This window comes from Temnothorax longispinosus, chromosome 7 (genome assembly GCF_030848805.1).
Source record: "Temnothorax longispinosus isolate EJ_2023e chromosome 7, Tlon_JGU_v1, whole genome shotgun sequence".
Lineage (NCBI taxonomy): Eukaryota > Metazoa > Arthropoda > Insecta > Hymenoptera > Formicidae > Temnothorax > Temnothorax longispinosus.
In genome coordinates, this window is record NC_092364.1 from 17,429,564 (window position 1) to 17,442,528 (window position 12,965).

Consider the following 12,965-nt stretch of genomic DNA (forward strand, 5'->3'; position numbering starts at 1 on the left):
TTACGATCAATCAACGATTCTCAACTAGTTGGCGAAAATGTTTCGTAAAAGTTGAGTTAAAAATTGATTTTTTTCAAGATGTTTCAATTCTCTTAACTAGTTTTAGACTATAAGCTTTGATATACATAATATAAAATTATTGTTTGTCATTTACGTATAATTGTATATTTTATATGTTTTAAAATGTGCGATCTCGAAGTGTGAAATAGAATATCTAACATTCATTATATTTTATCAATAACAATTAATATATTACAATGCAATTTGTCAATATAAAAATATTAGGGAAAGAAAGATTTGTAATTCTTATAATAGACTATAATTATTATAGTCACAAAAATAAAACTTAATATCGCCACGAAGTAACACCGTTCAAGATAAAGCCGTTAAAATAAATGAATACCGCACGAAAGAAATGGAGTACCTTTTCCCTGCATATTTAAAAGTAAATCCACTTTTATACCAACTATAGGTGTCACATGCTTTCTAAATGTTTCATGCGGAATGTGTTCATACCTGAAATGTCATCAGTGAAGTCTATATGTAATATGTCTTTAGACATAGATTGATCGCACGGGTTTTAATTTTATTTCCGAAGTAATCTATCTGCGAGAATTAATTAAAGTTTTATGGCAAATTGCAAAAAATTAAATTAATAATATATTTTAGCGATTTTTCTGTCTAAAAGAAGTTGCTAGAAATATATTATTTATTTAAGGAAATATTGACCATTTCCAAAATGTACATCGAATGACACAATATACCTATATTTATTTTATTTATATTTAATATACATTTTTGTTGCATGTAACAATTAAAAAACAATTTTTGTCCAATATATGCTTATTTTATTTTAATTATATGTAACTTTCTGATGCGTATATTTATAATTAAAATACATTTACATATTGTGACACAAAATGTTTAAATTGATTTTTATCCACTCATTCATTAGCAATAATAAAAGTTGCGGAATTATTATTCCGCAACTTCGTTAGTAGAAGGGTCATACTGCGATCATGTGATTCGGTCTGCAAAACATCCTTGGGCAGACATAATGCAAGAGTTCGGCACAATAAACGATCGTTCGTTTAGTTCACACACGGTGACACACCGAGCATCACAAAGGTCCACAACGTGGCGCGGTCTCAGATATGTCCAATCAAAGACGAGACCGCTAGAAAAATAATTGGCCACAATTGTTAAATTGTGCATTTCCTGATAAAAGTGACCGGAAGACGGTCTCGCCGTCGATTCTGTCGAAATTTACAATACGCGCTAAGCGACGACGTGCGAGCTCATCTGAGAGTCGCGGTCCCTTTAGACCGCTGTAGACCCAATCGCTTTGATTCTTTTATCTACGAAAGAAAGAAGAAATGTGGGTCATTTGCCGGACATAATCGGAAGCATATATTATTTTTCATCCCGACCGTCAGTTAAATTCATCGATCAAACGACTCTTATCCGTTCAACGTCTATTAGACTATTGTCCCTTTAATCGCTTCTCGTGTTTATAAATTTGTTCGCCAGGAAGGGATATCAACCGTATCAGTTTCATTTATCTTTATACTGTTAGATCCACCCGCGGCGCCTACGATAATTATATTCGTGGGTTGTACAGGGTCAAACTAGGGTACACAAGCAGCTGGACGACTGACCGAGTTAGATTAGATTAGCGGCGCCAAGACGTGGAATTGATATTTTAATTTTATTTATTGCTTGAACGCAAAAAATTGGTATTCTAGTAAACATTGCAATATTGATTGTTACAATATTGTTTGTTACAATATTGATTGTTGCAATATTGATTGAAGTATAAATTTTGAAAACCATCACTAAAGCTTTATTTATTTTGTTTATTTTGCAGATTAAAAAAGATTTTAAATTATTATCTTTCTTAATTTAACATATTATTGTTAATAGTTAATAATTAGTATCCATACGCAACATTGATAATTTAAATAACTAAATGCATTAATTTTTTTAAATAGCCATTTATCTAGCGAAACATGCTTTACACAGTCAAAACTTCGTTTAACTCCTTCAAATATAGTCTGCCTCAATTAAAATTAATGTTGCAATAATTTACCTTAAGTACCTTAAACATAAAAATTGCTTAAATAAATTATTTAATTTTAAAGAATTAATCCAATTAAAGCACCAATATAAAAGTCAACCAATATAAAAGTAAATTGTATAATCTGGTTACAATGTTAAAGAAAAATCTCACCAATTATTATTAACATGAGAGTAGTACGCAACATACATATAGTATCTCTAAAATTTCAATAAAATTATCCTCCCAGTTGCGCGGATCCACTCATCGAGACGTTTCTGCAATTAGAAATTAAGCAATTAACGCGACAATTAGCGCGGCAACTATAAGACGCGCATATAGCTCCCGATTAATTAAAATCCTCGTTGCACGAAGGAGGTACTTCCGGGTCTTCCGGTCCTCGTTACAATCGATCAAGGATGACCATAAGCGAAATAATTATTAATTATTCGGAATAATTATTTCGCCGATTACCGGTGCGGCTCGGCGTGGCGCGGCCCGAGGTCAGGAACCATAATAACAGATCACTTGGCCCGACCCGTACGGCATACGTTATAACAGCTAATGCGCAATTATTCAATTGGAGGCGGTTGATTCACGCAGGAACCGGCCACGGCAAAAAGGAAACACGTCGCGTAAACTACATGAATTTTCGCTGATTCTGACGAGCAAGAACGGCTCCGTCGCGAAGAAATTGTTACACCGATGAAGAATTCTAATAGTTACAATATATAAGATACAATATATGTACATATGTATATATATATGTGTTCATATATATTTGTAATACTTTAAATATCTTAATTTTCAATCGTAATTCGGAAACTATTAATGTTTCAAAATTTCTGATAGCATCAATACTAAATTACGAAACAATTAAGGAACAATGCTGTGTGCAAACGTCAATTCTGATATTCAGTTGTTATATTGTTGTTATATTGTTAAAGTGGCTTTGCAATTAAGCCACTTAACATCATGCACCCAATGAAAATTTATCGGTATTAAGCAAATCCTGGAAGAGTTTTACCTGCAATAATATCATCATTTATTAAATACAAAATTTTAACAAAACATGTGATATAATAATAATCATAATTATTATATTAATAATACAAATATTAGAATAAAAATAATAATAATACAATAATAATAATATAATAATAGAAACATTTGCAGAGAACTTATTAACTGTACAATACTTAATATGTACGTAAAAGGAAAAAATTAAAATAGAAATACATACGTAGCACCAGCTAGCAGCTTAATTTGCCTACCATTCTTAATATATTAATCGGAGCTAATTGCTGGAAGTACATAATCAGATTTATAAACAATGCATTAATAATACATATTATCAATTAATAATTCTACGTCTACAGAGAGTCTACTGTATTCTCGAATGAGAGTACAGAATTCTTTTACTCGAGTATCAAAGTGACGTATCTTCTCGTTCCTGTGACCCGCGATCACAAGCAGCGATTATCGTTGTCGTTGTCGTCGTCGCGACAAGGGAACAGGTATCGATTCTTTGGTATCGACATAACGCGGCGCATGCTGCCATGCGACCGAAATTTCGGATAGTGAAAAATACAAAGCGTACAAGAATATATCGGAAAAAAACATTTCAGATCATTAGATATATCAGATATATCTAGTTGTTCCGTATAAATTATCTATCTCAAGAAAAAGCGGGATTGTTAAAATAATGCGAAATATCTAATGGGAACTAATAAAGAAAAAAAATCTCGGTTGCCTCGTTACGTTTTATAAATTACATTTACATACGGTATTCCAGTTCACGGGAGATAGGCGTCCTGCAAAATTAAGTATCGGCTTTTGCAATGCAATAATTAAAGATATCGATATTCGAAAACGTGCGGCGTTATCGAGAAAAAGATATTGCAATATATTGAAATGCGCAAAATAGAAAAATCTCGGCCATACCACTTCGACGATGTCGGTACGTCTCTTTGGCAAACATACTTGTGTGAGATTCATTGTTCCCAATGTGCGCGGCTTACCTCGAGTATAATTGTCGATTTTATCAGCGCCACGAATTACCGCATACGGTAACCGTAACATCGGCTTTCAACCCGCACGAATAATCTAAATCTCTATATAATCTCTACAGTATAATCTCATTACTTAACGAACGATACGAGAGAATAGTCAAGATCCTCGCGGATCGTCTTTTTATCTCTACTTCTCTTCTTGTATAATACAAGAACGATATGTCTCCTAGCACTACCGATAGTATCAGTAGTATCGTATTTACATTTTGATTGGCCCCCTCGTAAACTGTTAAATTTGCTTTATCTAAAAATTATATAAGGTGGGTGCGAATTCATAGTACAAGCGAGAACAAGGCGATTTCTCGTGCCAAAATAAGTCAAAATGGTAGAATAATTTTCTTTCGTACAAGGCTTCGTTTTCGAAATAAATGATTCTGAAAATCTATCGAGTACACATGCACTTGACTATCGTCTCGATTAATGGATTTTGCTATAAACTACTATTTTTGTTCGTAGACGTCAGCAATATTATGATTTCTTTCCTATTAGTCGTATTGTCTTGTTGAGCTATCAGTTTCTGTTAAGTTCTCGTGATAACAAAATACAGTAATCGAGAGTATGATATGCAAGAGATGGAATTTTTAATGTACACAATCGGTGGTCGTTTGAAAATTTTCATGTTAAAAACAAAAACACGAATAGAAATAGCAGTTTATAGCAAAATCCATTAGTCGAGATATGGGGTGCGATCCATTTGACGCTCCAAATGCTCTTGGAAACATTTCATTTTTGTTGTTTATTAAATGTTAAACAAGAACAAAATGCTCTGAAGCGTTTGAAGTATCTAGTGGATCACACCCATAATCAAATGCACGTGTATTATACTTCATAGATTTTCAAAATCGTTTATTTGCAAAAAAAGTCTCGTACAAAAAAAATTATTCTACAATTTCTTATTTTGGCACGAGAAACCACCTTGTTCTTGCTTGTACTATGATTTCGCACCCACCCTGTATGTTATAATTATATGTTCAAGTTTTCACTTCTCGTTGGTGCTCATTCATTACTATCTTTTCGATGCAGCAAAAAAATTTATAAAACAACGTCAAGTTTGTTATGACTTAAAGTTCATAATGTCAACGTTTTGTAAGTCTGTGTTTTAATCTCAAAGCGTATACTTCAGCTTCCATCGTAAGTCAATTATTTCGCAATATTCGAAGAAACGCATTATCGATTTATGATAATGAGAAAATGCGAAATATTCCAGGAATGATTACGACGATATCTAGGTCATATAAATATAACCAAAACAAATACGTTCGAAATTAACTGAAATAATCAATATGTAGCGTATTTTCGGAAAATTCGTTTGAAAAGCCGATATATGTAACGGCTACTAACAATGTAAAAGTTTATAAATGCCATTTATGTGCTAACAATAAACAATACATTATTAGAAAAATATTATTTTTAGATATTTCAATTTTTGTGCTAACAGCATTTTCTATATCCAATTTTTAGTTATTTAAATGCGCAAATATGTTCAAAAAGTAATTTTTTGAAACTTAAATTTTTATCGAGAAAAAGCACTTTTATGTTAATTGAATTACCATTTCACTAATTGGCTACATTGTCGCATCTTTTTCTCTTGGAATCAATGTATAGCGGTAAACTCACGACAAAACAATCTATTGACCCAAAGGCGTAGGCGAAACAATTTCAGCGTTTCGGCGAGCGTAGCTTTCAGATAGCTATTGATTGGAACGAGGAAAAGAGCCGTCGCTCAAACAAATCGTTTTCGAGCTCGAGAGTTCGTTTACGAGAAACGCCTCGAGAAACGTCCTAACGCGTTCATCGGTCGACGGCACAAAACGAATAGATAGATCTTCGTTCTTCATTTTCTTCTTTATCCACATTTTTCTCGCAATTCCTCTGCTTGTGTCGTGAAATATTTCTATGCCGTCTTGAGGATTTATACTACGTAAATCGGATCCTTGCACACTGAGATCCTTGCTTCCTGAAGGATCCTCAGTCTTGGACCCAGGGGAACCCCCATCTTCTGAAGTCTCTCCTCGCTCAGATAAGGCAACTCCACCATCCCGACTTTTTCTTTCTCGAAAGCAGCCGCGTATTTCTAAAATTGTAGTTGTCATTAAAAACAGAAATTTCGATCAAAGAACAGCACGAAGTTTTTTCAGCTAAAACATTCAGAAATAATTCAGAAAAATGCTTGAAAAATCGATATTTCTGTCTAAGAAAAAGCAATTTCAGATTGATGAAGGGAATCTGTCCGTCGTCTTACCTTCGCAAAACCGCGAATGACACAGCAAACGATAGCACATACCTCATACCCAAGTTCCCTCAGGAACAGTCTGATGAGAGGTGGCTCCGTGCCGAAGAACTTGGTCAGTTTCCTTACCCTCGAAGGGTTCGAAAGTGCCGGCAGTTCCGAATCCTTGATCAATGGCTGCGACTGTGACCTCACCATCGCCATGCTCGTTTGTGTTCTGAGAGCTGCGATCTCGCACTTTATGCTCTCCATTTCCTGCGAAAACCTGACAGTAGTAGAATCTTGGAAATTCCAGTTCGTTTCGTACCGTAACTGTTGTTAACGGGTCGTCTCACCTGAATCATCAAATGCTGGGTTCTCATCTCCGAACTCAAGTGGGCCACTGATCTTGCTAATGTCACCACATGCGACTCCAGTCGCTGAAAACGCTTGTTGATGCTCTAGACAATCAAAGTATGTTTCACAGAAATTTTAAAATATAACAATTTTGAAGACTAGTAATTTTCTTTTATTACAAGGGATTCGTTTAGCGACATTGACAAGAAATGTAGTACGTTCCAAATTTTTAATCTCTCTGTCAAAAATTAAAATAGAGAATCATATAAGAAAATAGATATTAATAAAAATTATTAAATTATTTGATAAAAATCAACGTCAAATATGTATATATATATATAAGTAAACTTCACTCACCTTAATGTCTTTGGCTTTTTTCATCCTGTCGTCAATCACATGGGACCTACGTTTGTCGTGATGCCTCGTAACAGGCCTTGATGACACGGAAGATGTCGGCAACGACGAAACCGAGCCATAACTAGTGAGTCCTCTCGCCTTCCGCCTCTTTTTCACGCTCCCGCCGAGTAATTTAAGTACCTGCAACAATTTTTTCGCATGCAAATTGAAATAAATTCAATTAAGCTCATGCTATCCTGAGCACTTTTCAGCGTACAATGTCCCCGTTAATTTTAGCATATAGTGCCGTTTCTTTACAACTAGAAAAAGCGATGTCTAATATTTTTAAATTTGCATGTATAAGATAAATGTTAAGTCCTGCGCCTCGCCTCTACTTTAGTTAGTAGTTACATTAAATTAATAAGTAAAGTGATAAGAAAATGTTTTTAATTTTTATAATAAATTTACTAACACAAAATGCGTTTTAATTTAAAAGAATGTAAAAAGTAATTCATCTTCTCTTTTTGATTTTGTACAGCCTTATTTTCTCAGAAAAAAAATTAAAACAAAAAAGGATGATTTTATTAAATAATATCGTACTCACTTCGCTGTACATATTTTCTAATCCTTCCAACTGTTTTCTGATTGTCCTTGCATCGGTGGTACTAAGATCGGAGTCACTTCTGTCTAACATGGAATCCAAGTCAAGTCCTGTCGTGGTGGATGTTAAATCAGCAGCTTCTACTCCGAAGACTAAAAAAGTATGTGTGTTAATACATAAATATTAAATTTCAAAAATTGATACTCAGTGAAACAGCTTTTATCTTGGAATTATATACATTTGAACATAAAGAATTCAATATTATTTATAATAATTAATTATAATTTCTGTATAATCACCGTACTTCTTTCAATATAAAGGTAAATTCTTGTACATTCTTGTATACAAGAAGTATAATAATAAGATTAATATTTAAAATAAAAAATTGTTACAATTGAAAATAAATATTATAATGATATATGTATCTAAACTAAAGAAATACTCACGATGAGAAAACTTTTTCGCGGTTTCTTTCTTGGACGTCGAAGCGCCACGATGTTTTGTGCCGCTCGAAAAACCTCTCTTTTCCATAGCCTTGTTATAATCGCTGTAATTTGGTTTCGATCCATACGGTAAACTAAAACAAAAACATTTTTATTAATATTACTAAAAGCACTCGCACTTTGAAACTCGCACTTAATAGAAAATGTTACATAAAAAGTAGATTTTCTTTGCAATCAAAGATTGCTCTATAAAAATTATTCATTAAAAAAAATGTGAGTATGCTTTTAAAAATAATAAAATAATTAAAGACTAACGTTTCGCCAAATCAATATCTTGCATCCGAGTCTCGCGTGGCTAACAATTTAAGAGTTGCAACAGAGAGGTGTTTATTTTTAACATCGTAGAGGCCACTTTTCGGTCAAACATCGATATCGGAATTTCGATACGCGAGGAAGGTAACAGAATCGGAAGTGACTCGAGGCCATGACCGGAAGTAACACCGGTTGCACGAAGAAGAGAAACCTGTTTGAAGTTGGGCTACCTCGTTGAGTATCGATTTCTCGGCGTACGTGGGCTGTCATGGGGTGACAGCGGTGGCAGAGGCGGTGTTACCGAGGATACACTTTCGGACAGGGTGGAGTGCGCCATCGCTGGAACGTCCCTGGGCTCCAAAATACTTCTCAACTCCGACTCCACTATGTCTACCCACTCGGAATCTTGTACTATAAAAGGAGATAGAAATCACAGACTCCGACAGAGCGATCAAACTTTTCGAAAGAAGAATAAAAACAATTAATCGCGAACATTAAAAAAAATATAATAAAGATAAATATCACCATTTTAAAACATATTAATTTAAACGTTTATCGTATTCACGCTTTTATGCAAAGTAATTTATTCGTAAATTTGCACAGTAATTTATAATCATTTTCATGCCTCTTTAATAAAACAACATATAATATAATACAATATAATAAATACTTTAATATAATAAAATAACAAAAAATTTATTCTTTACATAACGTATAATTATTTTCCTTAATTGGTATTTTTTCAAACGCTAACAATAAGCAAATATGAATAAATTTCAACAAATGCGATAAATAAAATTATATCTTATAACAAACATTTTATTTATAGGAAACAGCTGATGCTGCAAAAAGTAGTCTAAAAAGTATGTGTGTCTCTGTAGTAAGGCGACTACATTAAAGAAGTTCAAAGTAAAATCAAAAAGTCAATTCTTACCTTGCGCCAAAGTTTGATCATCTGGCGGCGGGCGTCTTCCACTCGAATAGACCGCGGAGCCCCTTCCGGAATCGACATTCGAAGAACTCTGGCCGGCCTTGTCGTAATCTGAGCCCGAGCCCTGATTCTGGATCTTCAGTCGGCCGATACCCTGCTCCAGATCGTCTTTCCTATCTGATTTCACAACGGGCTCCTTACCGCTATATTGTCCACCACCATCGAGCCTTTTCGATGCTTCGCCGATCATTTTCGTAGCCAGGCCGACCCTTAAGCCGTCCGCGTCGTCTTTTAGTGGCTTAGAGTTGAAATGACCCTCTTGCTCCGCTCTCTTCTGCAACTCTTCGATCCTCTTCTGCACGGAGTTTCCCTCCGTCGTATCCTGACCGCCCTCTTGACCCGACGATCCCTGCTCCTGCTCCCTCTTAGAGGATCGCGTCTCGTCTCTCCGAATGCCGAAGCTGGTTTCCGGACGGTACTCCTCGTTCCTTTGTAATCCGTTTCTCTCGGGCTCACACTGACTTCGATCTTCCACTGTAATCTCATATCTAAAATGCATAGCATTCTTAGATCTAAGCTTTAGATCAAAGCTCTAGAATATACTTTAATTTACTTTAACTCTCTCTTCTTTGTATTAAATCGGAATTTTTAGTTGTATTCGCCTAATCTAAAGAATCTTATAGTACGATAATTCTTTTCAAGTCTTACCTCTCTTTATCCAGCGGGTCCACCGTTAAGTTCTTCATATTCTCTGTAGGATTCTTCGAAGCCTCGGCGTTTCGTTCGTCCTCGTAACAGAGCTGCGGCTGCGAAGCCGCCTTCTCGATACCCTTCGCGGAGTTCCGCCTCTGAAACTCCGTTTCCTGATTGCTCTCGGTCTTCATGTATACCTGGGGAACGCCGTAACGAGGTCTTCCTTGGGCGTAATGATAGTAGACTTCTTGGCCCGATACCCGGAGTTCTTGCGCTTGTCTTGACGTGCTCGGAAGATCAATCTGCGATCTCGACATCGCCTGTCGCGCCTGCTGATACTGCTGATAGGACACGCTGTTAGGGAAGTACGACTGCAGCATATTTCGGGCGCTCGCAGTCTGCGAGCCCTGTTGGCCGACCATTTGCTGCTGGTGCATTTGCTGAATCAACTGCTGACGCTGATGCATGTTCTGGGCGTGCTGCTGCGCAAATCGCGGACTCTGGTGATGGTTCTGGTTCTGATGGAGCAACTGCTGAGAGCTCTGGAAGCCCGGACTCGTCGACGGCATCGCATTGCCCACTTGATGCTGTTGCACTGATAGACCGTGTGGTTTTTGCACTTGCGTGCCTTGCCCCTGAATCAACCAACCGGCTCGTTAACAATACGCTACCGTTAAGTCGTGAATACCTATCCGTGTTTTTTGTAGAATCACTAACGTACGTATTAGAAATCTATTTTAGTTAGGCTTTAATTAGCCTTTAGAAACGTGCGTATCGACACGGCAAATTTACTCGTTCTTAAAGTTCAATAACTGCCTTCTTTCTTTTACAAAGCAGAATATTTATTTAAATTTATTTATAACGTTTGCGATATCCTATTTTTAAATTGTTCAACCAAGATATCAATAAACTTATTATCAAATAGGTAATTTGCACGTCTGTATGCTTTTTCTGGAAATAATAATATTTAAACAATTATTATTTTAATAATTATTGTTATGAATAATATTTTATTCACGAGAGAACTTATGAGTTTCACTTTTATATCGTTATTTTTCGCGTTGAAACTCTTCTGTACTTTTTCTTATTCTAACTACTGCAACAATGATCATGCATCGACAACGATCGTCATCACTGTATGGATTGCGTTATTAAAAAGAAGTAATCCCGTACAATTTTCAGCGTAGTTATGTAAATTTTACATACTTCTTTACGATTTTCCCACCGTGTACGCAACAGCATAGAAAGTTGCTGAGATGTAGCATTATGAATAATATACTGCGCACTGTTCGTCGGTGATTTAGCACGCCGTAGCGCCGTGTTACACGCGTTCACCGTCATTATACCAACCGTTATTTAATAAACTAAAATGTTGACGCGTCGTTAGACAAGTATCAATCATTACACTACAGATAAAACATTCCTACGAGCCGTATTACGCTCCGTTATCATTCGAATATTATTATGCCGTTTAATGTTCCGCATCCTTTTGTATAAAACATGATTGCTTGGACGACTACGTTGTTACTTTACTCGAATTTATATGACGGAGATGTCACTATGAAGAGACAGATGACAAGCTATGAGACACTTATTTTTTTATCTGCAGGTGAGTTCCCGTTTCCTGCACGCAACACGAATACCCACACCCTTATAAGATTGCGGACAATATTACACATCAACGCGGAATATACAATATTTCATTTAAACAAAACTTGTATTTCCTTATAAAAAATTAATAAATTTAAATAAAAAAATTTTAAAAAAATTTTACAAGGAAAGTTAAAATAAAATAAAGCAATAAATTTAATTAAATAAATTCTAATAACTTTTTACAAAAAAAGTTAAAATAAAAAAATCTACACTTCTATAAGTTAGACTTCGAGAGAAGAGAAGAAGAAAAAAAAAGAGAACTGTTTTTTATTTAAAGATACTTAAATATTAATTCTTAACTTCTCGATTCTTTTATTTTATGGAATTGATCATTTTGACATCTGAAAGACATGAAAGTATTAGAAAATTATTCAATAACCTCGCGGGAATTGTTAACATCAAATGTTCGTATCATTTATTCACGGTGATTTTTATCGAGGCTAGACATCGACGTGAACATTTCTCATCTTAATCTTGTGACATGTACCTGTGCTTGCGTGGGATTCTGATGGATTCCCTGATGTATTTGCTGTCCGGTCATACCGCCCGGTGCCTGAACCATGTACTCCCTCGTAACATTTTGCACCTGCTGCGCACCTGTCGCGGTTTGGCCGAAAGCAGGAACTTGGGTTTGATGAACTGTTTGAATTCCTCCTGGCGGGGTGTGGTGGGTCACGTGAAGTTGAGCGCTCTGTCCCGGTAAATTTGGCTGAATGGTTGCGGTTGGCTGCAGTTGGCCTGGTAGAGGTACGTTTTGTTGGTTGCTTTGATAGCCATATGAATGGCCATACTGACCTAAACAACGAGAGGAAATATTCTATATAATTTCTATTCATTACGCTATTACACGAGAAGAAAATTAATTTCAGGAAAGGTCGTATGTATGTGGCATGTAATAAAAATAATAAAATAATAGCTATTTTTCTCTGTTAAATATATTATCTCTCTGTTAAAGCTTGTTATATTTCTGGTTAAATTTACATGTTAAAAATGCATCGTGTATTATATAAAGATTTAAAGTAATTGCTTCAACACCCACTGAAGTATTGAAGTACTACTAAAACGTGCAACTAAACGTTGCATCATAAACGTACATGCTCGTTTCTGAGCGCCATCAGGAATGCTAAAATGCATGAATATGCAGTGCACACTACTAAAGTTAATTAAAAGGAAAGTTTCTCTTCTATTTATGTGCCAACTACGTATCTACATTAAAGCACACATTTCGTGAACGAATCATTATTACAGTCATAGAAATTACGGAGAAGAGTTAAAACGCTAAAAGAGCGTTTAAGCGTGAAA

General features: G+C 35.4%; 1 protein-coding gene across 3 annotated transcripts in view; it reads right to left on the reverse strand.

Moving 5' to 3' along the window:
• Positions 1–3,133: 3,133 nt before the first annotated feature.
• LOC139816857 (uncharacterized) overlaps positions 3,134–12,965 on the reverse strand; it is a 67,539-nt gene continuing 57,707 nt past the window's right edge. For all 3 annotated transcript variants that reach the window (XM_071784639.1, XM_071784637.1, XM_071784638.1), the window contains 10 exons: positions 12,151–12,458; positions 10,026–10,645; positions 9,321–9,865; positions 8,617–8,797; positions 8,078–8,208; positions 7,635–7,783; positions 7,052–7,231; positions 6,694–6,798; positions 6,413–6,613; positions 3,134–6,202 (listed from right to left, as the gene is read on the reverse strand). In XM_071784639.1, coding sequence (XP_071640740.1) covers positions 6,041–6,202; positions 6,413–6,613; positions 6,694–6,798; positions 7,052–7,231; positions 7,635–7,783; positions 8,078–8,208; positions 8,617–8,797; positions 9,321–9,865; positions 10,026–10,645; positions 12,151–12,458 — 2,582 coding nt within the window. In that variant the 3' untranslated portion in view covers positions 3,134–6,040. The remainder of the gene's footprint in view (positions 6,203–6,412; positions 6,614–6,693; positions 6,799–7,051; positions 7,232–7,634; positions 7,784–8,077; positions 8,209–8,616; positions 8,798–9,320; positions 9,866–10,025; positions 10,646–12,150; positions 12,459–12,965) is intronic.